At 50.1% G+C, this 27,241-nt stretch overlaps 1 protein-coding gene across 6 annotated transcripts in view; it reads left to right on the top strand.

The window, feature by feature from the left end:
* The window catches only part of AGAP3 (ArfGAP with GTPase domain, ankyrin repeat and PH domain 3), a 93,209-nt gene that overhangs the window by 38,113 nt on the left and 27,855 nt on the right, over positions 1-27,241 (top strand). For 5 of the 6 annotated variants that reach the window (XM_049861893.1, XM_049861895.1, XM_049861894.1 and 2 more), the window contains exons 2-5: positions 26,083-26,141; positions 26,368-26,455; positions 26,617-26,702; positions 26,848-26,989. In XM_049861893.1, the coding sequence (XP_049717850.1) occupies positions 26,083-26,141; positions 26,368-26,455; positions 26,617-26,702; positions 26,848-26,989 (375 nt within the window). Of the gene's footprint in view, positions 1-23,797; positions 24,697-26,073; positions 26,142-26,367; positions 26,456-26,616; positions 26,703-26,847; positions 26,990-27,241 lie in introns of those variants that run through there. The other variant, XM_049861896.1, reaches the window with a different exon arrangement.

Here is a 27,241-nt window from a genome sequence, read left to right as displayed (position 1 = left end):
TAGATGAGGTTGTGGCTTGCGTATGTCATTAGCCCAGTAGACTAGTTTCTTCTCTGAGTTTGGTTTCTGTCTTTCTCTTTTGCTCCATACAAGTAGAGACCATCAGTTGTATCTTAGATGGCTGCTCGCAAGCTTTTAAGAGCCCAGACATGGCTCACCTCACTAGGATGAAGAACATGCCAATTGACTGAGTTGTCCCATGGGATTAAGGTCCTAAGTCTTTACACCCAGAAAACCAATCTCACAAGGTATTTGGTTATATCTGAGAAGTATCTGTAACTGTGCCCTATATGAATACATATGCAAGCACACATATCTGTACATACATGTACATATAAGTAATTCTGTGCACAAATATGTACTCATCTGTACCTATCTGTACACATATATACCTATTCACCTACATATGTGACTTTTTTGGTAATTGTTGGTGTTACTGCCAAATTATATATGTCATATTCTTTAGCACAAACATCCTTTTCTCTTGTGTGCATCATTTACTTTGGTCAAGCTGTGCTCATTACACCCACATTCTGTGCTACTTTTCCTATCACCAAAAATAATATCTACGATCTAGAGAGTGATTCCCCTCCCCCATCCCTGGTAACCACCAGTGTACATTAGTCTCTCTCTATGTATATATTCTTGTTATCTTATAAAAGTAGATCATACAATATTTGTCCTTATGTGATTGACTTATTTCACTTAGCATTATGTCCTCCTGGTCCATCCATGTTATATGTCTTGCAGACTCATCATTGTTCTTTTTTTTTTTTAATTGTACTTTAGATGAAGGTTTACAGAACAAACTAGCTTCTCATTAAACAATTAGTACACATATTGCTTTGTGACATTGGTTACCAACCTCACGACATGTCAACACTCTCCCCTTCTTGACCTTGGGTTCCCTATTACCAGCTTTCCTGTCCCCTCCTACCCTCTGGTCCTTGCCCCTGGGCTGGTGTGCCCTTTTAATCTCATTTTGTTTTATGGGCTTGTCTAATATTTAGCTGAAGGGTGAACCTCAGGGGTGACTTCATTACTGAGCTGAAAGGGTATCTGGGGGCCATACTCTTGAGGTTTCTCCAGTCTCTGCCAGGCAAGTAAGCTTGGTCTTTTTTTGTGTTAGAATTTTGTTTTACATTTTTCTCCAACTCTGTCCGGGACCCTCTATTGTGATCCCTGTGAGAGCAGTTAGCGGTGGTAGCTGGGCACCATCTAGTTATGCTGGACTCAGTCTGGTGGAGGCTGTTGTAGTTGTGGTCCATTAGTCGTTTGGACTAATCTTTCCCTTGTGTCTTTGGTTTTCTTCATTCTCCCTTGCTCCAGATAGGGTGAGACCAGTGGAGTATCTTAGATGGCTGCTCACAAGCTTTTAAGACCCCAGATGCTACTCACCAAAGTAGAATATAGAATATTTTCTTTAAAAACTGTGTTATACCAATTGAGCTAGATGTTCCCTGAGACCGTCACTGTTGTTTATGAATCACACTTTGCTCATCCATTCATCTGTTGAAGGGCACTTAGGCTGTCTCTATTTTTTTGCTATTGTGCATAATGCTGCAATGAACATGGGTGTGCATATGTCTGTTCATGTCACTTCTGTTAGATCTCTGGGGTATATACCTAGGAGTGAGATTGCGGCCTCATAAGGTAGTTCTAATTCTGGTTTTTTGGGTAAGTGCCATACTGTTTTCCATAGCAGTTGTACCATTTTACAATCCTACCAGCAATAGATAAGGGTTCCAATCTTTCCATATCCTTGCCAACATTTGTTGTGGTCTGTTTTTTTTTTTTTTTTATCAGTGCCATTTTAGTTGGGTTGGGATGGTATCTCATTGTAGTTTTGATTTCCATCTCTCTAATGGCCAGTGATCATGAGCATCTTTTCATGTATTTGTTGGCTGCTTGAATGTCCTCTTTGGTGAAGTGTTTCTTCATGACCTTTGTATATTTTCTGATTGTATTGTTTGTCTTTTTGTTGAAGTTTTTTGTAACCTACTTCTCACTTACTGATATCCTTAAGTTCTAAAGACCAAGTTGTTATGCGAAAATCAGCATTATGTGAGAGTCAGGGCCACACCCTGTCTTCAGAGCCAGTGTCCTACTTCTCCAGTCGTTTATTGCCCATTGGGTGCCCCTGCGGCATCTCAGGCCCCCATTCCCTACCATACCTTCCCCACCACTGCAGAGCCCATGGGGGTTGGGCGTGGTAGTGGTGGTGGTTGGGGGTTGCTCGCTGCCTCTGGAGCAGCAGGGGCCTGCCATCACCTGGCTGCACTCCAGGCCTCCGTGCAGACCCCCGTGCCTGGCCTTTCCACCTCCCTGCTCTGCTGGCCCCGGAAACAGGCCTTGGTGGCTGGTGACTCCCAGGCCTGCAGGCAGGTGAGGCTCAGTCAGTTGGGCCAAGTGGAGGCTGTGGAGGTGGTAGAAAGGCCTCTTTAGAAGAAGAGACTTCCAAGCCCCACACCCAACATCTGTGGCCTCAGTTCCTGCTGCCTCCTTGCGGCCTGGCAGCCCCCACCTCCTGCGTGCTGCCTGCCCTGTACTCTTCATGGACCCAGCCCAGCTTCTCTGCCCAACCTAGATAATACAAACTACTGGTGGCCCACAGGGCCTGGCTCCCTTTTATAAGCCTGTCCTTCCTCCTCCTCCCCCTTTCACCTCTGCTTGTTAATACGCAGAATAGTCTGATGTTTTTTTTTTTTTTTTTTACTGTTGTCATTGATGCGAAATGTCAGATAACAGGATAGTCAATAAGTGAGAAGTACATGTATTTTAGAGATTAGACCCTTGTTGGATATATCATTTCCAAAGATTTTTCCTCAGTTTGTAGGTTGTCTTTTACTCTTTTGATAGTCTTTTTTTTTTTTTTTTTTTAATTTTGTTGTAGTTGAAAGTTTACAGAGTAAATTAGATTCCCATTTGATAGTTTGTACATAAAGTGTTTCATTGCCTTGGCTTCATTCCCCACAATGTGTCAGCACTCTCCCCATTTCTGCACTTGGTTCCTTCCCCATTTCCTTTCAGCCTGATTTTCTACCCCTTCCTGCCTTTTCGTCTTTGCTTTTGGGAAAATATTGCCATCTTGATTTCATACATATAATCGATTGTTCTAAGGAGTACATTCCCCTCTGGTGTCATTGTTTATTTTATGGGCTTGTCTTTTGGCTGGAAGGTGGTCTCTGGGAATGGCTTCAGTTCCACGTCAGAAGGGTGCGTTAGGGCCACACTCTTCGGGATTCCTCCAGACTGTCCAACCAGTAAGTCTGGTCTTTTTTGTGAATTTTTAGTTTCACGTTTTTCTCCTGCTCGGTCTGGGACCCTCTGTTGTGATCCCAGTCAGAGCAATTGGTAGTGGTAGGTTATGAACGTCCAACTTAGAGACTGCTGTAAAGCCTATTATATTAAAAATTTGAGTTTAATACAGTGTTTTGTAATAACGAATGCACACACTGCTTTGCGATACTCATGAAAACATTGTGGTTTGGAAGTGTTTCTTCTTACATGTTTTATATGCTTAGGAAGGTAAAATGTATACTATAAACTAAGACGAACATTTGACTAACTTATGCTAAATAAGAACCATATGTGCTTTTTCCAACTTACCTACAAATTCAGCTTAAAGATAGACTTAGCAATGGATCTTGTTCATAACCTAGGGACTGCCTGTAGTCACTTTTGTAGCCTTATTTTACTTCTGTGAAATCTTTAAGTTGGTATCTGGGTGATGCTGTCATGTGTCTTTATTCCAGGTTATTGTCTGATGTCATTTGTTCACTATCTGAAGAGCTCCTTTTAATGTTTCTTGTAAGGTTGGTCTGATTTTTACAAATTCCCTTAATCTCTGCTTATCTGGGAATGTCTTAGTTTTGCCACTGTTTTTGAAAGACAGTTTTGCTGGATATATGATTCTTGGTTGGGAATTCTTTTCTTTTTAGGATTTTATATATGTCATCCCATTGCCTTTTTGCCTGCATGGTTTCTGACGAGAAATCAGCACTTAGTTCTTATTGGTGTCCCTTTGTAAGTGATATTTCATTTTTCATGAGCTGCTTTCGGGATTCTTTGTCTTTGGTTTTAGAAAGTTTGATTATGACATGTTTTGGTGAATTTCTTCTGTGGTCTATCCTGTATGAAGTTTGTTGGGCTTCTTGGATGGAGACCTATTCATCTTTCATGACATTTGGGAAGTTTTCTGCTAAGAAATCTTCAAAATTTTTCTCTGTACTTTTTTCTTTTCGTCTTTTAGAATTTCTGTTACATGTAAATTATTCCTTTTGATGGTATCCCACATAACTCTTAGGCTTGCTTCATTTTTCTTCATTCTTTTTTCTGACTGTTCCACAAAGTGGTTTGTCCTCTATTTTGCTGATTCTTTCTTCCATTGATTCAGTTCTACTTCTGTGCCCTTCCATTGTACTATTTCTATTTTATTGTTAATCTTCTAAATTTCTAGTTGTTGTTTTTGTATGTCCTTTAATTGTCTGTTGAGTCTGTCATTCTGTTCTTGTGGTGTTTTCTTGAATTCTTCTAGGGTTTTTTCTGTTTTTTTTTTTAAATCTCTTTGAGAATCCTAAAAATAAACCTTTTGAATTCCTTCTCAGGTAGTTCTATCATTATTTCTCCCCCAGGAAGGTTTTCTTTCCCTTTATTTTGCTCACTTGTTTGAGCCATCTTACCCTGTTGCCTCATATTGTCTGCTCTTTCTGAGGCATTAAGGCATTTGTTTTGTCCTGCTTGCTTTGTTTTGATATGTCAGGCAAGCAAGCCAGGTATGTTCTGCCAGCATGGTAGTGCTTGGATCTATCACTGGGTAGGCGGTGTGGTGTCAGGGGGCAGATGAAGTGTGTGTGCACCACTGCTAGTCACTGGTTCAGTGGCACAGGAGGGTGTGCTGCCATTCACTGGGTTGAAGGAAAGGTGGAAAGAAGGGTCGTGGGCAGGGTGGGCACTCTCCACCGCCACTCATCCATCTGGTGGTGTGGGAGCGTGCACTGCTGCTTGTTGGGTGGGTAGGGTGGTGGATGGGGTGGGCATTTGGGAGTGGCATGGGAGTGTGCCCTACCACTCACTAGGTGGATGGGGTGGTAGGTGGGGGTGATGGGTGGGGTGGGTGTGCCCCATCGCCAGTCACCAGCCTGGTGGTACAGGAGTGCACACTGCTGCTCACTGACAGGGTGGGGTGGCTGGGGGGTGGCGCACAGTGCAGACGGATGTGCATTGCCCATCACAGGTGAGGTAGGGCTAGGTGGAGTGAAGGGAGAGTTCGTACTGTGGTCCCTGGGCAAGCAGGGAAGTAGGAGTGGGGGGGCTCATGCCTCTTGTCACCGAGAGTGCAGGGCAGGGGGGGGAGCGTGCTCTTGTCACCAGGTGTGGGTGCTGGTGCACTCTCTGTAGGCTGTAGCCAGCAACTGGGACCTGGCCCGACCAAGTGTGAGGAAGGGGCGGGGGGCTGCCCAGAGTCTGGTCTAGTGGGGGACCTCCTGCTGACACTATGGATCTATTATTCCATGTGTACCACCCACACTTATGGTTGGAGACTGCCGCTGGTGAGTATCCTGTCTGGTTCCTCGATCCCTCCCTGCTCTGTGGTCACCAGAATCCTTGGAGCTCTCTCCCGCCTTCCTGTACTTTTCCTTCTTAGGTCTGGTTCATGTCCTGCTTACCTTGCTTCACTCTGGATTTGTCTGCACAGTTTCCATATCTCCTGCTGGGAATTCTGTGAAGTTGCCTTCCTGTGTTCCTTAGCCAGGGCCGCTGCTTGCTTTGTTTCAAGGTGGCCACCCTGTGCTGGGTTGGCTGGTGGGGCACTTCCAGTCTGTAACTCCTCGTTGGCTGTTTTTGTTCAGTTTCTCCCTCCAATTGGTGTTCGATCTAATTCTTCATCCTTTTCTTTGATGCTCAGCATTCCAGAATTGTCATCTATTCCGTTTCATGGGTCATAGCGTGCCTGACTAAAACGCCATCTTGGGTCATCTCTTGTTAGCCTATTTTTTAAGAAAATTAGATTCTATTTAGTTTTCTCCCTATGTTTTGTTGCAGTAACTTTATCGTTTTAGGTTTAACATATACGTCTTTGATCCATTTTGAGTTGGTTTTTGTGTATGGTGTGAGACATGGGTTCTGTTTCATTTTTCTGCAAGTGGATATCCAGTTTTGCCAGCACCATTTATTAAAGAGACTATTTTTTCCTCATTGAATGGATTTTGACCTCTTGTCGAAAATTCGTTGTCATATGCAGATGGATTTATTTCTGGGTTCTCAATTCTGTTCCCCTGGTCTGTGTGTCTATCACTGAACCAAAATCAGGCTGTTTTGATTACAGTGGCTGTGTAATATGTTTTGTGATATTGGGGAGTATGAGGCCTCCTGCTTTGTTCTTCTTCAATAGTGCTTTGGCTATTCGGGGCCACTTTTCCATATAAAGTTGGCCATTATTTTGTCTATTTTAGTAAAGAATGTTGTTGGGATTTGTATTGGGATTGGGTTGTATTTGTAGATCACCTTGGGTAGTGGACATTTTCACTGTATTAAGTCTTCAGTCATAAGCACAGAATGTCCTATTTATGTACATCTCTTTTGGTTTCTTGTAGTAGTGTTTTGTAATTTCCTTGTGTAAGTCTTTTTATGTCCCTGGTTAGGTTAATTCCTAGCTATTTTATCATTTGTCTTTTAGTTGTTTGTGTTTTCCTTTAGTTTTTTGAGCTTGTTTAATATTGTATTATATTCTTCTATTCTGTTTATTATTCAAACTTCTATATATACTATTTCTCTTCCTTCATCTTGTTCATTTGGATGGACCATTGTTTCTGTTTTCTTTGTATCTTATGGTTTTTTGTTGTTGTTGTTGTTGAAGCTGGGACATCAGAATTTTACAGTGTGTTAGCTTTCTCAATTCTCCCCAGTATTTAGTGTTTTTGACAGCACACTACTTTCTGCAAGAAACTCTCAGTCAGGCAGAGCCTACAGGTCTTGCCTACCGTTCCCTCTTCTCTGTGACAGCTGCCTCTCTGTGTGTTTACTAGGATTTGAAAGGTCCAGATGGCAGACTTTGCCTTTCAGTGTCTCCCAAACAGAATGGGGAACATGCACTAATCAATCTGCCCATCAGGGAGCACAGTCTGCTTTCTTTGGTTTTCCCTCCCTTACCTGGTCTGTGTGGCTGCATTTTTCTGTGACCATGTTTTTTTCCATCAGAGAGCCCACACTGGATGAACCCCTGGTGGGGCTGGGTGCTGCCATCAGACCTTGCTCCAGCTTCCCTTCCCTGCTGTCTGAGAGCCTGCTTATCTCAGAGCTGAAGATTGAGATTAGGGAGAACACATCTGTGCCTGGAGGGGGAGGAGCGGGCACACCCTGAATGGACCCCCAGGGAAATCTCTCTTTTTTAAAATATATAATTTTATTTATCTTGAGGTTGTTCTTGAGAATATACACAGCAAAACATACACCAGCAGTTTCTATATGTACCATTTAGTGACATTGATTATGTTCTTCGCGTTGGATAAGAATTGTCACCCTCCTTTCTAAATCGTTCCTCCCCCACTAACATAAATTCAGTGCCCCCCAAGGTTCACATCTAAACTTTCAAGTTGTTGTTGTCAATTTGATCTCATATAGATAGTAGAGGGTCAGTGAAAAGGAGGAAGACGCTCAAAAAGATGGATTGACACAGTGGCTGTAACAATCGACTCAAGCATAACAATGATGGTGAGGATGGCACAGGACCAGGCAGTGTTTCATTCTCTTGTACATAGGGTCACTATGGGTCGGAACTGACTTAACGGCACCTAACAATGACAACAGATAGTTCTTAAAAAAGCATAATGCTTAAGGCAGACATTTTTTACTATTTAAGCTAAACTATTTTTGGTTTTAAGAAGACTTCAGGGGATATTTTTGGTTTAAGGTTTAAAGATTATCTCAGGACAATAGTTTAAAGGATTCATCTAACCTTTATGGCTCCAGGAAGTCTGGAGTGCATGAGAATTTAAGGTACAGTTTTGCATTTTCCCCCTTTTGATCAGGATTCTTCTATGGAATCTTTGATCAAAATGTTCAGTTATAGTAGGCGGGCGCCATCCAGTTCTTCTGATCTTAGGGCAAAGGAGGCAGTTGTTCATGGAGGCAATTAGCCACACATTCTGTATCCTCCTATTCCTGACTCTCCTTCTTCCTCTGTTGCTCCAGGTGAATAGAGATGAATTGTTGCACCTTGGATGGCCACTTGCAAGCTTTTAAGACCCCAGGCACTATGCAGCAAACTAGGAGGTAGAGCAGAGGCACTAAACATGTTATTAGGTCAGTTAACTGGGATGTCTTACGAAACCATGAGATGTTCGGTTGAACATAATCAGCCTTAGTAGCTACTTTTTTTGGGGGGGGGTCATTGTTGGAGATTTGTCATGTTGATTTGGAGCCAGAGCTGGGGGCCTCTCCCTGTGTGCAGGCAGGCAGTGTGCTGGCTGGGGGAGCAGACTCAGGCTGTTCTGCAGGTACTGCTTCCATAGTCTGCGGGACCCAGCGGTCTGTGTCATCAGGAGAGGGAAGGGCAGGGACAGTGGTGGGAGAAGCTGTGTTCCTACCTTATTTGACCTGTCTTTCATTTGTCGACTCACAGCTGTCCTCTGCTCACTGATTCAGAGTCCCTGGGGGGCCAAGCACAGATATCTAGCTGTCTTTCTTGGTGTATGTGTGGGGGAGGGTCAGAACCAAGGCCTGCGCACACCTCTGTCTTCCCAGACTTCTCTCACTCAGCTTTTTACTAGTCAAGTTTTTATTTTGAAAAATTACGACATTGAAAGAATCGATTGTTAACATTTTATCTAATTTGTGCACGCTCTCTCTCGCCCCCACGCACACACCTTTTTTGTAGTAATCATTGCCGTCAGCAGTTGTAGATCTAATGTCACCCCCCCCCCACAGCACTTCAGCAGCATTTCCTAAGGATGGGTGCATACTTCTACACAGCTGTCACCCCAGTATCACACAGAAGAACACAGTGGTTTTATAGCATCTTTTAATAGCTCACCCGTAACCAAAGCTCCCCAGTTATCCCCAAAATGCCTTTTATAACATTTTTTATTTTTCCAAGTCAGGATGGAATATGGATCCAAGGCCACACTACCCCCCATAACATGGAGTTTCTGAAGAGGCAGGCCACTGTCTTGTGGGTTGTCCATGTTCCAGGTTTGTGGGATGGCTTCTGCTTGGTGTAATTGAATGTGTTCCTCCATCCCTCATGGTCCCTATGAATTGAAGTTAGGTTTAGAGGCTGGGTCAGGTCCAGGTCAGCATTTTTGATGGGAATGCTTCGTATGGCATCATGTCGGGTCCTGTGTTTGTGAAGTTACGGCCCTAGCTACCAGGTCTCGCCGATGTAAAGCTTCCTTTCTTTCACCTTTGTGGTTAGTAAGTAATCTGTAAGGTGGTACTTTGACATCTCGGAAATAAAATGGCCCCCAACAACGTGTCTTCATGTGGTTTTAGTGTCAGTTGATGATCCTTGCCTAAATCAGTTACGTTGGGGCTGCGAAGCAGTGGATTTCTAATTCTGCGAGGAGTAGCTGGTATTCTCCTAGCAAGAAAAACTGCTCCCACCCCACTTTTTTTTTTAGTGTCAGTTTTGTCTGATGGATTTTTTTGTTGTTCAAATATTATAATCAATTACAAAATTAACATTTAATTATAGATCTAGTTACATCTTTGTATGGCAGAAGATAGAGTAGGAGAATTTGTTTACAATGTACGTATGCCAGATAAACAGCTAACGTACTTATTATACAAAGAGCTTCTACAAATTAACACAAAGATTTCTAAAACCTGAGAGAAAACCCAGCAAAGAACAGGACAAGTACACGACTCAGAGAAGAGGAGATGCAGATTGAGAATGAGCACCGAGCGAGGCCCAGCCTCACTGCTAGTCCCCAGGGAAACGCAAATCAAGGAGCAAGGTGCTGGGGTCCCTGTCTGGAGAGCAGAAAGCTAGCTGGTGACTTCTGTTGCTGGTGGGGCATGGCAGAGTGGGCAGTCTCCTACCTTCCTGGTGGGAGATGAGAGAGTGGGCTAGGGCCACCTTCTTGGAAGCGCCATCAGGCACTGTCGATTAACATGAAGCCTTCATAGGCCTTTCAATCCAGCTGTCCTCCTTTTGGGAATGTACCCTACAGAAGGAAAACACATATGCACACAGGTGTTTATTACAACCTTGCTTTTAGCGATTTACAAAAAAGGAAGCAACAACAGGTGTTGGTGAGGATGTGGAGAAATTGGAACCCTTTTGCTTATCTGGTGGGATTGTCTGTGGTGCAGCCGCTATGGAAAACAGCTTGGCGGGTCCTCAAAAAATAAAACAAAACTACCCTGTGACCCAGCAATTCCATCCCTAGATATATAATCAGAAGACTTGAAAACAGGGATATAAACAGATACTTTGTACACCAATGTTCATTGCAGCACTACTCACAGTAGCCAAAAGGTGGAAACAACCTAAATGCCCATCAACAGACGAATAGATCACTGAAATGTGGTACATGCATGTAAAAGAATATTACCCAGGGATAAAAAGAAATGAAAACATGCTATGACATGGATGAACCTTGGAAATATCATGCTGAGTGAAATAAATTAGTCACGTTAGGACGGATACTGTATAATCCCGTTTTATATGGAAAATCTAGAATAAGCCAAGGTATAGAGACCAATGCTGAGCAAATAATATGAGACTATAAATAATACTGGACTGTATTTTTTATATGAAGAAGGACGGGGCACCAGCATTGGAGGAAGACTCATTAACAACCCGCGTTATGCAGATGATACAACCTTGCTTGCTGAAAGTGAAGAGGACTTGAAGCACTCACTAACGAAGATCAAAGACCACAGCCTTCAGTATGGACTATACCTCAACATAAAGAAAACAAAAATCCTCACAACTGGACCAATGAGCAACATCATGATAAACTGAGAAAAGATTGAAGTTGTCAAGGATTTCATTTTACTTGGATCCATAATCAACAGCCATGGAAGCAGCAGTCAAGAAATCAAAAGACGCATTGCATTGGGCAAATCTGCTGCAAAGGACCTCTTCAAAGTGATGAAGAGCAAAGATGTCACCCTGAAAACTAAGGGTGCACCTGACCCAAGCCATGGTATTTTCAATCACATCATATGCATGTGAAAGCTGGACAGTGAATAAGGAAGACCGAAGAAGAGTTGATGCCTTTGAATTGTGGTGTTGGCGAAGAATATTGAATATACCATGGACTGCCAAAAGGACGAACCAATCTGTCTTGCAAGAAGTGCGGCCAGAATGCTCCTTGGAGGCAAGGATGGCGAGACTGCGTCTTACACACTTTGGACATGTTGTCAGGAGGGATCAGTCCCTGGAGAAGGACATTACGCTTGGCAGAGTACAGGGTCAGCGGAAAAGAGGAAGACCCTCAACAAGGTGGATTGACACAGTGGCTGCAACAATGAGCTCAAGCATAACCATTGTAAGGATGGCTCAGGACCGGGCAGTGTTTCGTTCTGTTGTGCATAGGGTCGCTATGAGTTGGAAGCGACTCGACGGCACCTAACAACAACAACATAGATACCAAAGTTTATTAGTGGTTACCAGGGGCTGGCAGGAGGAGAAAATGGAGAGTCATTGCTAAAGGGGTACTAAGTGCCTCTTGGGGGTGATAAAAAATCTAGAAATAGATAATTGATGGTCGCACAACATGGTGAATGCAGTTAACGTCACTGAATTGTACACATAAAAATGTTGAAACAGCAAATGTTTTGATACGTGTATTTGTACCACAATTAAGAAAAGGAAGTGGCCACATGCCCATCAGCAGGGGAGTGGTGAGTGACTGATGGAGGGGGCATACTCAGAGGTCTCAGGAAGCTGACAGGAGGTAGGAGAGCGTGTGTGCTGCCCCCACTGACAAGGGTGCCCCCAACAGCTCCCAGTCACCAGGTCAGCTGGCTGTGGCAACCAGGCTAGAGCAGCCTTGGTGAAATGGTAGAAGTTTGTCAAGGCAAGCTTCATTGTGAAGGAAAGGGAGGGATGCCACAGCAGGAAGAGGGCACGGGACCAAGTGAGCAGGTTTTTGAGTGTGCGGTGATGTGCTTTTTTATACTAAAATAAAGTAGAAGGGTCGGCAAAGCATGTATTTATTGACTAGTCGGTCTCACCCACTGCTTCTTTTGTGTCACACCCATAGTCTGAGAATTCTTGTGAATCCTTGTTAAAAACATGTTTGCCAAGGTGGGCAACTCCGTGGGGATCCCTGCCCGGGCTGGGAGGAGGAGGCCCACTGAGGACAGCCTTGCCCTCCACTCAGCTTCCCCGTCTTTGGACCAGTCTTCTGCTAGCCTGGAACATTTTTTGGCTTCTTTTATTTTTATTTTCATAAAAGTAATGTATGTTGTAAATGTCTCAGAAAATATAGTGAAATAAATATTTTTCAGAAAAACAAAGAAGCAGACAAAAATCTTCGATTCTCCTAACCAGAGGCAGTCAGCTGCTGTTAGCATTTGATGCTTCCTTTTTTCCCCCCTGCATTTTTTACAGGGGCTCAACATGTTACATACAGTATCTTGTTTTTTAAGAAAAAATATCCTGAGGGTTTCCACCTTTGTGAAGTAAAAAAAAAGTCTTTGCAAACATTATTTTAAATGGTTGGGTAATATTCCACCCCTTGGATCTATAATAATTTCCTTCCTCACTTCCATGGTGTTGGACATTTCTCTGAGCCCAAATCTTCACCTCCACTTCAGGTTGTTTTCTTGGGAATCACTGTGGTAAAATTGTCACGTGGCGAAGGCTCTTTCCCCTCCCACGTATGGCTCAGTTGCTCCCCGGCCAGAAGCAGCTGGCCAGTGACCCAGTAGCAGGGACCTAGGGACCTACTTCCCCGCATCCTCCCCTGCGTTAGGGGCAGACGCCTTAAAACAGCCAAAACTCTACAGCTGTGGTACGTGGGAAATAGTATTCTTTTTTGTTTTAATTTGTGGTTCTTCGAGTACCAAAAACAAGTGAATGGTTTTTTATGTTAAAAAAAAAAAAAAAGTTCCTGTGGAGTCGACTCCGACTCACAGCGACACCGTGTGTGTGTCAGAGTAGAACTCTGCTCCGTAGGGTTTTCAGGGGCAGGTTTTTTGGAAGTGGATCCCCAGGCCTTTCTTCTGAGGTGCCTCTGGGTGGACTCGAGCTTCCCACCTTTCAGTGAGCAGCTGAGTGTGCTGCACTACCAGGGACTCCTTTCCATGTTTATTAGCTGTTTAAATCCCTCATTTAGAGACTTTATTTTTTTAAGCAGTGTGTATGAACTTTTTATATATTAATGATAATACCCATTGGCACAGGTACGGATCTTTTTTCAGGCTGTTGATTTCTCTTTAGTTACGTTTATCCTTGGTTTTAACATTTTTTGTTGTTCAGGATTTTTCACATAGTGGCGTCCATTGATCCTTTCTCTCCCATCCTTAGGTCTGATGAGCCTTGCATATTCCTTCTGGCCTCTTTCTTCCTCATGGTCCAGCAGACCCTCCTCTTATTCACTCCGTCTCTGTGCACACTCCACTAACAAGCTGGGGGAGGTGGTCTTCCTCTGCCCCTCGCACCAAGCCTTGCATGCTGCCTGGCTCAGAGCCTTGCTCGGCAAGTGTCTGGAGGGTGGTGACAGGGATGGTGGGATAGGGGGTAGGTGGTAATATCGCTGGCTTCAAGGAGGAGGGGGCGTGGTGATCAGGGCCTTCAGGGAAGCCAGAGCATGCTGGAAGGCATGCACAGGCAGGACAGCTGGGTGTGTGAGGGTGGAGAGGAGCTGGGAGGAGACCTGTCTGCACTGTGTCTTCAGCCATCTCAGCCTGCCCGGAGGCAGGTGCACAGAGTGGCTACTGGGCAGGCCTGGGGCCCTGGCCTCGTTTTCTGAGGCGGGGCCCTGTCAGGTGCCTCTTGGCTGGCTCTGACTCTGCCTTTGGCCTCAGAGCAAAAGTTCCCAGAGGATAGTGGCTGCACAGAGACCCCTAGCTCTGTAACCTAGAGAAAGGAAGACCAGTTAGCCCTGAACACAGAGTCCTGGTTTCCTCCTTCTGGTACAGGGCTTCTTCCATGATGTTGAGGCGCTTGGAGGCCCTCATAGCTGTGGCCAGGGTTGCGTGACGCTGAGAGCTGGTGGGCTTACCAGGCAAGAAGTAATCAGGCTGGAGACAGATAAGAAGTAGGATTAAAATGAAAATCTAAAATGTAGCCCCCAAATGTGCAGGGTTCAGATTCCACTGCTCAGCTGTTCTGTGATGTGAGAGAACCAGGGGGTTCGGAACACTTACACACCACACACACCCATTGGCTGTTGAGTCGATTCCGACTCAGAGTGACCCTATAGGACAGGGTACACCTGCCCCATAGATTTTCCAAAGAGCCCCTGGTGGTTTCAAACTGCCAACCTTTTGATTACCAGCCGTAGCTCTTAACCCCTACACCACCAGGGCTTCCTGGGAACACTTACGGGGTATTTAAAAGGAAAATTGCAAAGCTGAGGCAGCTTTGGGGCAGCCCTGAGCCCAAGACGGTCTGCCCTTCGGCTTTCTGTGCAGAGTTTGGGCAATGCTGCGTCTAGGCTTGGCAGGTCAGCCTGTGTCCTCTTGGGTGTAGGCAATGGTTGAGCCCTGAGTGGCCCATAGGGTGGGTGAGGAGACCCACCAGGGGGTGGGGAGGATCCCAGGTAGGGTTGGCATCAGTGATGAACTGGCCAAGATCCCTGTGCCAGAAAGCCCATCCTCTTCTAGGGAAGAAAGCATCGAAGTTCAAGGAAGATGGAGTCTGTACATACTCTTTCCTGTCTTCCCAGACAGGGTGTTGGGCTTGGCCCCCCTTTGCCTGCTGCACACACTCTTTGAAGGCCCACCTCTCCGTGTCACCACAGTGCCTCCTCCTTTGTAAACAGCACTGTTCCTGGGAGGGACAGCTCTTTCAGCCCCTATCAGTCATTCACACCTTGCCAGATCCAGGCCTGCATGGCTGGGAGCTGTCTGGGAGGTCCAGGAGGAGGAGCCTCAGGGAAGGAGGCCCACTGCAGGAGAGCTGAGGCCAGGCTGTTCTGATGGGGGCACCAGGAGGGGAGGAGAGGAAGCTTTGTGGGCTGAGATGGGGGGCTGCTTGTCACCAGAATCTTTCCAGGTTAGAGAAGCCACAGAGAGGACAGGAGGCCAAAGGCTCTGGCTGGATGGCCGGGGCCCAGACCCAACTTTAACCAGCTGCTGGCTAGGGGACCTTAGGCAAGTTACTTGACCTCTGTGCCTCAGCTTCCTCATCTGTAAAATGGGGAGAATAATAGTACCTTTCTCAAAGGGTTATTTTGAGGATCCAGTGGGTCAGTATGTGCAGAGGGCTCAGAGTAGTGCCCGTCGTGTTCAGTGAGTCGCTGTTGTAATTGAGTGACCTGTGGTGTGTCACATGGCTGCTGCTTCAGGTGGGGTATGTAGGGCACCACAGGTGGCCTTGCTGTCTGTGCAGTCCCCGGGGGCTGTGGTCTGTGTTTAGGGCTGCTCTGCGCCCCACCAGCCAGTGTGTGCCACTAAGTCCTGTCCTGTTGGACAAGGGAGGATGTGTTAAACAGTCACTTGTCCAGCAAAGATAGGATTTGCTCTGCATGTTGAGAAAGGAGGTGGTGGTCAGGGCTCTGTGGTGGCTGCGGGGTATGCCTGCAGCCATGGTGGCAAGGACAGACTGAGAAGGCCTCAAACTGAGGTGTGCCCCTCTACCCCTGCCTGGTGACGTGTGTCTCGGCCCAGCTTTACCCCAGAGGTCTGCATTTCCCTTCTACATGGAGCCCGTCAACAGCCTCTGAGGATACAGCCTGAGTGTTGATGCTTGGGGCAGGGGACAATTTTGGCTGTGAGAATCAGGTGGGCCCTAGGTCTGAACACAGGCCTCCACCCCGGGAGAGTTACCTGCCCCACTTTGAAAGTCTGTAATGGGAATACAAGTGCTTTGAAACTTGCGTACATGAAACTCAGACTCCATGCATCTCTTGTTTACAGTGTGCAGGGTGCCTCAGCCCCACCCTGGCTCTTTCTGAGGCCCTGTGTCTGTGCGTCTGAGCTTGAGCCCACATTAGCCCTGCCGAACTTGGCAGCAGCAACTGCCTGCCACCTAGCCCCGCAGCCCTCCAGCTTGGTGCTGCAGAACGTGTACCTGTCTGGATGCTCTACTGCATTTTCCCCACATCCAAATATTTGATCTTTGTAAAAAACAAGACGAGATAAATGAAAGTGCTGACACCACTGATAAGGAAGATCTCGTGAATTGAGCGCATGTGAGAAACCCATTCGGCTGAAAGAAGCAGATTTTTGGCTCATTTGACTTAAGCTGGACTGTGTGTTCAGTTTTGGAGAAAGATAACACAATTTACAAACGTGTGAAATGCAGAAAACATGTCAGAACTGTGCCCGGAAGGCAGTGTGATCAGGAGTGTGATCTTACGTTACATTCTGACCCCAGGCCCCCCCCCGTAGCCTGGGAGGTTGCGGCCCCAGACCACCACCGCCCTTCGGGGTCAGCGTGAGGTGTGAATGACGTTGCTTAGCCCGCATCCCTCATAGTTCTTGGCCCTGGCCTGTGGTTCTGGGGGCGCGTTGCTTGTACTTAGTCTGGGCAGAGGACAGAGTAGCGTCTAGGTCACCTCCGGGGGCACATGGTCAGGAGGCTGGCGGGGGACTCTGCTGGGTGGGCCCGTGTCTGGTCCACGTCTGTCTCCAGAGCCTGCTGTGGCGCCTAGCAGAGAGTTCATTGGCAGAATTCAGGGAAAAAAGAAAAGCCAAGCCATGGCTGTCAAATAGCTTGGTCTGCTCCTAAAAGTCATTTCTGGACTTGGGTGGTTCTGTGCTGCTCCAGACAGTGTGTCTTTATTTCCTGTCCTCAGTGCCCTGCCCCGGCTGCCCCCACCCCCACCCCTACCCCCACCCCCACCCAACCCACTGAGAGGCTCTGACACCCGGGACTTGGTAAACAGGGCAGTATTCCCAGGATCCATAGAGCAGCCATCAGAAGGTCCAGAGGAGGTGAGTGCCTTCTGTGCCAGGCGTAACCACGAGTCCTTGGGAGCCAGCGCAAGAGTTCTGAGTATCTGTGCCACCTGGCGGGGGTGGGGGGCTTTTGTGTGCTCTGGGCTGTGTCCCAGCACCCTAGGTAGTGCCTGGACTTAGTAAGTGCTCACAGAATGATGCTGCGGGGCAAGGCACATGGTGACTGAGCAGCGACCTGGGGGTCCACGGCCCTGCACCCCATCCGGGTTCTGCCCTGACTGGCCTTGGGCAAGTCCTGTCCCAGCTCTGGGCATGCATGACCTTAGCTGTGAAATGAGAGGTGGAAGAGAGTGTGAGTTCTTAGCCTGGGATCCATACGGGGAGTGAGCAGACCAGGAGCCTCCTGAAAGAAACCCATGTGTGTGCAGATTTTTTTCTATAGAGAGCTCATGACTTTGATCAGATTTTCGGAGAGAAGCATGATCCAAGATGGGCCTTCAGGTTCTGCAGTCCACCCTAGCTCTGAGGTCTGGGAAAGGGGGCGGTGGGGCCAGCATAGTCGTCGACAGCCCAAGCTGGGGCCCTAGACCCACGGCACCTGCCAGAGTTCTGATTTGAGGAAAGCTGGTTCTGTGTCCATGTGGTTGTCTTACTCATCCCCACCATGGGCTCGTGCAGCCCTCCCAGTCACAGCGCTAACCCCATGACCACTGCAGCTGGGAGGGGCTCCTCTGACAGGACCTCATGAGACCTGGGCGGTGGCTGCCGGTCACACAGCTGGCAGGGCAGAGGCCAAGTCTGAAGTCTTAATTTGGAGCCTGTGCCTGACTAGTGCACCACATGTCCCTCAGCTTATTTTGCTGGTGACTGATCTCAGCAGGCTGTCCCAGCCAGGAACCATCTCCTTTAAGCCTGTGTCCCTCCGCATAGGAGGACAAAAGTCCGGCACCATGACCTTTCTCAGGAGAGGTGCTCATTCACAGACACCAGTTGCAAGCCTTCTGCTTGCCAGGTGGGCTCTGGTGGGGAGTGCTCCTGAGTGCGGAGCTTGTGGCAGAGCGCTGGGCCCCACACGGGCAGAGAGGCCTCCTGTGGAGGTGGTGCTGAGGCTACTGAGATCTGAGTGGTGTCAGGCAGGTCAGACGAGTGCAGAGGGCTTAGGTGGGCAGCAGCTTGGCCTGCTTACAGCTTTGTGGGCAGATTGCAGTGGGTCGTGGGGAGAGTCACAGGAGACTCGTATGGACCATCATAGGATAAGGAGCTTGGGTGTACTTCTGTGTCAAGTGGAAATTCTGTGGTAGTTATCTAGTGCTACTATAACAGGAACACCACAGTGGGTGGCTTTTAACAAAGAGAAATTTAGTCTCTTACAGTCTAGGAGGCTAGAAGTCTGAATTCAGGATATCAGCCCTGGAGAAAGACTTTATCTCTCTGTCGGCTCTGGGGGAAGGGCCTTGTCATCAATCTTCCCCCGGGTCTAGGAGTTTTTCAGCACAGGGACCCCAGGTCCAAAGGACACATTCCACTCCTGGCTCTTCCTTCTTGATGATAGGAGGTCCCCCTTCTCTCTGCTCAATTTTCTCTTTTATATCTCAAAAGAAATTGACTCAAGATACAACCTAATTGATGAGTCTTGCCTTATTTACATAACTGCCGCTAATCCTGCCTCATTAACATCATTAAAAAAAAAAATTGCCGTTGAGTCTATTCAATTCTAACTCATAGTGACCCTATATGACAGGGTAGAACTGCCCCATAGGGTTTCCAAGGAGCGCCTGGTGGATTTGAACTGCCGACCTTATGGTTAGCAGCCGAACTCTTAACCACTGTGCCACCAGGGTTTCCATTAACGTTATAGAGGTTAGGATTTATAACACATAGCATAATCACATCAGATTTCAAAATGGTGGACAACCACACAGTATTGGGAATCATGGCCTAGCCAAGTTGATTCACATTTTTGGGGGATACAAATCAATCCGTAACATTCCACCCCAAAACTTCATGTCCTTGGCTGGTAAGGGATGAGCTGATTGTGGTTTTAAAGTCACTCTTGCCTTGTTAAGAAGATAGATTGATGGTGGCAGGGTGGGGTGGGGTGGGGTGGGGTGGGGTGGGGTGAGGTGGTAGCCTGGAACCTGTTAGGAAGCCAGTGTTAGGAGTTGAGGCTGGGGACTGCGATGGGTTGTCTTGGTGTTGTACAAAGGAGGTGGTGGGAAGAGGGTGGGTTTGGGATGTACTCAGGAGGTGGAGCCAACAGTACTAACTAGTAGACTAGAGGTGGGGGAGTGGAGAGACCGAGGGAATCAGGATTGGAATTGAGGAGAAGGCCTGTTAGGTTTTTGGTCTGAGCAACTAGGTAGCTGACAATAAGCCATTTATTAAGGTGGGGCATGCTGGGTGTAGCATAGGTTAGGGGATAGAATTTACTGGCTAATTGCTGCTGCTGCTGCTGGAGACTGGTGCTCTCAGTGGACAAGCCTGAGGCTTGTAAAGAGGACTGTGCCCTGCAGCCAGCTAGTGGGGGACTCAGGGACCTGAGGTGGGAAGGCAGCCCAAAGACCCTTCCTCCCCTCCTCTCCTTGCTTCCCTAATCCCCAACCTGGAGACCTGTACAAAGTGAACAGAACTTAGTAGAGAACCAGCCAACCCTTGGGGCAAAACTGAGTTTGGCTTTACCGTCTCCCTCAAGCTCAGTGACCAAGGTCTTGGGCAACCTGAGGGTCCTTAAGGGTTGCTGCTGGAATCTGCCAGCTTCCTCCTCGGAGCCCTTTTGGCCACCTTGGCTGCTGGAGATGTTCTGCTGCCACCTTGTGGACAAGAAGAGCCCGGGTGACGTTGGAAGGCCAGGTGACAGCACCCCGCCAACCCTCCCAAGCCACCCATGACCCTTGGCTTTTGGGAGAAGGTTAGTTGTTCTTCATCTCTGAGAAGGAGTATGCTCACCAATTCCCTGTAGGTTGTGTGGCCTTAGCTGGGCACGTCTCAATACTTACCAGTTGATCAACTGGCAGATATGTGAGTGGAGGCCAGGTACAAGGCATGAAGGGGCAGAGGCTGCCCTTTCCTCTTCCGTAGCACTGACTTCCTCTGTGCAGTGTCTCACAGATTCCTCCTTTGCGGCTGTCTCCCTTCCATCCTAACACCCCTGATGCAGGTTAGTTGTGTGTCCCCTGCCCCTAACACATAGGCACACAGTACACCACTCTCCCAGGGCAGGGCATTTGAGGCCAGCATGATGTAAGCAGCTGTTTAAACTCACCCAGAATCAGGTCTGTCTAGAGCTGTTGGGTCTCTCGCCTTCTGACTTCCAGCATGCAGAGCAGAAGGGCTCTTTGGTGCCCATCTGCTGCACTTCCGGCCCTCGGGAGGAACACGTTCACCCCGGCCCAGAGTGTGGACTGCAGTCTCCCTTGTCTACCACCTGTCTGTCAGCTTGTAATACTCTGGTGGCTTACCTGTTACTATGATGCTGGAAGCCATTGTCACCAGTATTTCAATACTAGCAGGGTCACCAATGGTAGACAAGTTTCAGTGGAGCTTCCAGACTGAGACAAACTAGGAAGAAGGGCCTGGTGATCTGCTTCTGAAAGTCAGCCAACAAAAGCCTTATGGAACACAACAGAGTACTGCCGGTATAGCGATGGAAGTTGAGCCCCGTAGGTTGGGAGGCACTCAAACTACACAGTAGCTGCAGCAATGGACTGGAGCATACCAACAATCATGGAATTGGTGCAGGACCAGACAGCATTTCCCTCTGTTGTACATGGGGTCACCATGAGTCAGAGCTGACTTGACGGCAGCTAACAACGACAATAATCCCCTGGTAACTTCCACAGTCTCTCAGCCCCTGAGTGACAGATTTGGCCTGATGCTTCTGATGGCCTTCAGACACATGGAGCTGCCAGAGAGGTGGCTTTTATGGAGTTGTACAGCCATGTATGTGGCCCCAGGCTCCCAGGCTCCTTAGCTCCCTAATTTCTCTCAGGCCAGTAGGTGAGGGCTGTGTAGTGTGCTGCTGTGTTTGCTGCAGGTTCTTGGAGCAGAATCTCATAAGACAGAACAGAGACCTAGCCCCTCACCTGGGGCTGATGCCAGAGGAAGAGGTGTGTGCCTGTGGCTGTTCTCCTTTTGGGGTCTCTGATTGACTCGATGTCCTGGGACATTTGTATTTGAACAGCTGCCCTTCCTTGTCTAGTTTCTCTGGGTCAGAAAAGGTTTCTGGGAAAAGGGGGGTTGGAAGAAGGAGGCAGCCACATGAGGAAGAGGAAGATGTTTCAAGTGTGAGAACTGACCCAGGCTGAGGTTTCTGCCTGGACTGATTCTGCAGGTATGTCCTCTGAGGTAGGCACTGCTGCCTGCCTTCCCCAGGACCCTGTGTGTGTGTGCGTGCCGGCATGGCTGGGGCTGGGGCCCTTTTCCTTTCTACCCCCTTATGCTGTGCTCCCACCCAGAGCAGCCTGCAGAGGAAGGAGGGCCCAGCCCACAGGAGGCTGGAGCCTCATCATTGGAGGCCATCGCGCTTTTAAAGCAACCTGCCCCTGTTGGGCATCTTATCCACTGCCCTCCCTCAGTCCCCAAGACTGCATGTTCAGGCTTGCAAAGAATCAGGTTTGTGAATAAGCGGCCTGATTCTTTGGAGGAAAAGTCATTCCGTGTGTGTGTGTGCGTGTGTGTGTGTGTGAGAGAGAGAGAGAGAGAGAACAGATACGTGTGCATATAGGGAGGTTGAGGCAGAGAGACAGCATTTCCTTCTTAGCTGTAGATCAGTGAGGCTGGGAGACAGGAGTCCTGGGCTGTGCTCTTGTCTCCATGCCTGCTCAAGGACCCTGGGAAAGGCCTTCTGCTGAACTATCTATTACATGGGCAATACCCACCCCAGAGAGTGAAAAGTGACCTCACCACTGTTAATAACTAAAAAAAAACTAGTCCCTGAAAAATAGGAAGTCCCCCTGGCGCCTCTCCAGGCCCGGGAGATCCAGACCGGGACTTGTGCGTTTCCAGTCCTCATTTCCGCAGGAGTACCTCCATGGAGAGGCCCAGCCTTCCTTAGGCATTCCCCTACCCCAGCCCCCTCAGGAATGTGCCACTCTGACACCAGTTAGCTTCTGACCAGGAGCAGGAATTCTAAAGCTGAAGAGGACACTGGGAGTTGGGTTAGACTAGAGGTGGAAGAAACTTGGGGAGTATTGTCTCTTTGAAGGAAATGTAAGCCCCCTCATCCCTTGTCACTACCTAAACTGATTCCTCCTGATCGACTCCTGGGGCTGAAAGCCATGATTTCTCACCTTGTAGATTATGGCAAACTAGTGAATCTCCGGGGCCTCAGGAGATGACTTATGGTCCAGGTGCAATGTAAATCAAACACAGGGGCTCCCTGCCCCGTTGTCAGGCCAGCCATTGACTCAGAGTGGCTGGTGCCACCCACAGTCCTGAATGGGGAGGGCGTCTGTGCTTGGAAGAGCAGTGTTCTCCTTTACAGAGAGAGGGTCAGATTCCAGCCAGAACATCTGGACAGTAGGTAAGGCTCAGTAGGTAAGGCTCAGCAGTAAGAAGCCAGAGACTCTGGGACTCAGAAGTGAGTCATTCCTCATAGATGTTATCTTTTGATTTTCTCTTGCCCATTGGCAGGGCACTTAACCTGTCCAGACAGATGAATATCTTCTGGACTTTATCATCACCAAAGGAAAAGATGCCTCAGTCATTAACAGAAGCCTGCAGTAGCATCAAGCAGCTCTTCTTCTCAGCAAGTTTGCAGGCCTCAGGATGGCTGAGCAGAAGATTATCTAAGGTGGCACCACCGCATTCAGGCTCCCCATTTTACAGATGAGACTGAGGCCCAGAGAGGCATGGGACTTGCCTCTTGAATGGCTCTGGATATGGGAAGCAAATCTTCTCAATTGTTCACTACGTAAGGAGACCTTATCCTGGAAAGCATGAGCTTGAAGTCATTTACAAAGTTCCTCTTCACTCCTGTCTTAGTTATCTAGTGCTGCTGTAACAGAAATACAAGTGGGTGGCTTTAACAAACAAATGTATTTTCTCACAGTTTAGGAGGCTAGAAGTCCAAATTCAGGGTGCCGGCTCTAGGGGAAGGCTTTTTCTCTCTGTCAGCCCTGGAGGAAGGTCGTTGTTTCTTCAGCTTCTGCTTCCTGGTTCCTTGGAGATCTTGTGTCTTGGCATCTCTCTTTCCCCAACTCTTCTCTGCTCACTTGTTTGATCTCTTTTATATCTCAAAAGAGACTGACTCAAGATACACCCTATACTAGCCCTGCTTCATAAACGTGACAAACACAACCCATTCCCAAATGGGATTATAACCATAGGCATAGAGGTTAGGATTTACAACACATATTTTGGGGGGACAGCTCAATCCATAACAACTCCTAATGTAGGCTCTTAAGAATTCTTGTCCTCATGTGTTCTTCCTTTGGACAAAGAGAAGGTACAGTAGCCCACATTCTCCAAAGCGCGCCCGGTATGTTGTGTCACTGCAGACGGTTAATTACTTGTCTTGCTCCTAATGACAGCTCCTCACCTACCTGCCCCAGTCCTAGGAGGAGCTCTGGGCTGGAATTTCCTGTTCTCTGAGAGCTCCGGGGGCTGCCCCGGCTGGCTGGCTCCCCAGCCGCCGTTCCGGGGTGTTCCACGCCAGGCTTGCCGCCTCTCTCTCCTTCCTGGGCTGGCTCCTGGCCTCTCCAGGTCTGGGCTTGCTGGCTGAGAGGTGGAGGAGTTGAGGGACTCGGTCAGCCCGATACCTGGGGCCCAGGGCCCGATACCTGGGGCCCAGAGGCCAGAAGTCCGTGTGCGCTGGCCGCGGCCCGGCTCGGGCAGAGCCCCGCGCCCCTCGCCATGGGCCTGGCCACCGCTCCCGGGCCCTGAGCATGGAGCGCGGCTGGCCGCCGGCTGACAGCTGCCCGGGGGAGCGGCCCGCCGCCTGCCGCCGCGCCCTCAGCCTCTGTGACTCGCTAGACCTGCACGGCGCCCCGGCCCGGCCGCGGAGCGAGTGCGCCGCTGGTTCCGCGCCGCCGCCGGCCGGGGCCCGGAGCCTGCTGCTCGGCCTGCTGCGCCCGCGCCTCGGTCGCCGTGGCCAGTCGGATGGTCGTCCGCCGCCCGCCGCCCCCGGCCCTGCGCCGGACGAGCCCGCGCCACCCCGGCGCGCCCGGGCCCCGCGCGAGGAGCCGGCTCGCCCGCGGCCCGCCAGCATGACTTTCCTGGAGGTGCACCGCGTGGAGCTGGCGGGCGCGCCGGGCGCGGAGCCGGGAGCGGGGCTGGGCCGGTCCGGCAGCGCGGGCTTCCTGCGCGGCGCCTCGCTGTGGAGCAGCCAGCGCTGGCAGGTGCTGCGCGGGGCCCGGCGCACCGACTCGCCCCGCCGCGGCCTCTCGGCGCTGAGGAAGAGCTTCAGCTTCCGGCTGCGGCGCGGCCAGGAGGTGCGGCGCGCAGAGTCCGAGGCGGGGCCCCTGCCCGGGCCGCCGCGCGCGCGCACCCGCAGCGACGGCGACGCCAGCTCGCTGCACGCCGGGCCCGGCCGCTGCGACCTGCTGAGCGCCGAACCGCGCCGCCCGCGCTCCGCCGCTGGACTCTGGAGGCTGCTGGCCGGCCGCTTCCGCCGCTCCGCGCCCGCCGCGCCGCCGTGGAGCCGCCAGGCGGCCGCGGCCCCGCTGCTGTTGGGTGGGCAGAGCGCGGCGCCCTGCTCGCCGCCGTCGCCGGGTAAGGAGCGCGGCCCGCCGCCTTGAGGCCGGAGAAAACGGCACCGTGCTCTGGAGGACTGTGGAGTCTAGGAGAGCATTGAGGGCATTGTGGCGAAGTCATTACCTACCTGGTCGAGGTGGGGGTCGGTGCGGAGTAGTCTCTAGTGGGCTTGGCCCAAGTAGGGGCCTTGCCTGGGATGAGCTGTCCTTGTCGTGGCTCCCAGTCACCGTCTGAGTTGTGGCAGGGTCAGAGAAGGGCCGGGAAGGTGGGGGGGGGGGGCGGGGAGTGGCCAGTGCTGGGTGCCCTGACACCCAGCATCATGGAATGTGAGATCGGGAAGGGATGCAGGTGATGGGACTCTAAACTCTGATGTGGTAGAGGATGGACTGCGGTCACGTGGGCCTAGGGTGGACTACAGCTCACGTTTGCTAGCTCCCAGGCACACTGCACTTTCCCCTGCCGCCTCTTCAGGTGACATGGGATAACTAACCTTTGAAACAGCCTGGGATGATGCAGTTGCGGACAGGGAGCCTGGGGATAGGAAGCAAGCCCTGCCCAGCTGAGGGGCCGCTGGCCAGGACAGGTCCACGCAGAGAGGGTTGGAGGCTGGGATGAAGGCAGTGGGCTGACTGCTGGAGGGCCCTGGGGAGGAGGAAGGCTTCTCTTTCCAGAGACACTGCCCGAGCCAAGGGGCAGCTTCTGGGGTGCTGCGGATGGACTACAGGAAAGGGAATGGGAGCCTGGGAGGCAGATCTCTGGGAAAGAAAGGGTGGCCCTGCCTTCCCACTAAGAGGAGCTTGGGTGAGAGGGCGGAGTGGGGCGGGGTAGATAGCACCCCATTCGACCTGCCTCTCTAAGAACAGGGCCAGTAAGATGCTCCTCCCTCTTCACCCAGGCTCAGGAATGTGGTGGGTGGCCCCACCCTACTTCGGGTGAGCTGTTCCTACTCGCTGTAGGAGGCGGCCCCCCTGCCAAGTGCCCAGCCAGTTTTGGGTCTGGGCTGGGACCAGCTGGGATGGCCCCTAACCTGGGCCTCAAGCCTAGGCCCTGGGGGCACCTGGCTGGGTGTGACTCAAGTTGGGATCTAGCTCCCCTGTTGGAGCAGTGAGGTTATGAGGAACAGGTCTGAGACGGGGGTCTGAACCCACATCCCTCAGTTCTCTCCCTGAACACTGTCATGACTCCTCCACTCAAAAATAACTTTCCTGCTGCTCCTTGAAGGCTGGGGTCCCACTGACAACAGTGCCTTGGGCCTTGTCCTGGAAAGGGGATGATGGTGGATATCAGAGGTATATGCGAACTTGACGGGGGGAGAGGGCTGTCTGTCTATGCTGCCGTGGTCCTAATGGGACTGCTGCTCTCCCACAGACTCGTTTGTGAACAGCCAGGAATGGACCCTGAGTCGCTCTGTGCCGGAGCTTAAAGTGGTGAGTGAGTGGAGGCAGGAGGGCATGAGCTGGGAGAGGGGCCGGAGGCTGCTTCTCCTCGTTCTTGGAGCTGTTCCCTCCCTGCCTCTCTCTCTGCCTGGCCTTTCCCCCACCCTCCCTCCCTTCAGCCCTGTTGCCTCTCCTCCCAAGGGCTTGCTTGCCTTTCCCATCCTCTCCTGGCCTTTGCCTCACATCTCCCCCATGCCCTCTTGCCCCTTCCCTTTAGGGCATTGTGGGGAACCTGTCCAGTGGGAAGTCGGCCCTGGTGCATCGTTATCTGACTGGGACTTACGTTCAGGAGGAGTCCCCAGAGGGTGAGTGTGGTGGTCATTCTGCCCCCTCCCTCCCCTTCAGCTTGTCTGTGCAGAGGGCTCTCTGGCCCTTGACTTTTTGCTGTCCTCTGTCATATCCATGTCTTCTCTGGTCCCCTTGGCTCTCTGCACATTTGGTCGCTGACTGTGGACTCTGTTCCTAGGGGGGCGGTTTAAGAAGGAGATTGTGGTGGACGGTCAGAGTTACCTGCTGCTCATCCGAGATGAAGGAGGTCCCCCTGAGCTCCAGGTGACACCCCTGTGTCATGGCGCCCCTCCTCCAGGTTCCCAGTGTGGGTGGGAGGGCTCAGGAGCCAGATTCTCCTGATGGGGTCTGCTCGTGGGAGCTCCTCAGTGCCCAGGCAGGGTGGTAACTTAGCTTGGTCTCCCTGTAGTTTGCTGCCTGGGTCGACGCCGTGGTGTTTGTGTTCAGCCTGGAAGATGAGATCAGCTTCCAGACGGTGTACAACTACTTCCTGCGGCTCTGCAGCTTCCGCAACGCCAGTGAGGTGCCCATGGTGCTGGTGGGCACTCAAGGTGAGGCTGGGCCCTCTCAGCGGGGGCACTGGGGGGCATGGCAGAGAAGAGGGAAGCGCCTGGGACAGAGATGGAGCATATGGCTGTAAAACCAGGGTGGGCAGGTGTGAGAGAGGCTCAGTGCTGCACCACGCCTTTTCCAGTGCTGATGGAGACACACAGCCTTGCTGCGATGCCAGTATCTGAAGGCTTCATTGCTCCACACACGCTCAGCTTTCCTCTGCTGAATCCTACTGTCCATATTATCCCAGA

Source organism: Elephas maximus, chromosome 20, assembly GCF_024166365.1.
Source record: "Elephas maximus indicus isolate mEleMax1 chromosome 20, mEleMax1 primary haplotype, whole genome shotgun sequence".
NCBI classification, from domain to species: domain Eukaryota; kingdom Metazoa; phylum Chordata; class Mammalia; order Proboscidea; family Elephantidae; genus Elephas; species Elephas maximus.
The sequence above is the reverse complement of the archived record's forward strand: the minus strand, read 5'-3'. Positions and strand labels throughout refer to the sequence as shown.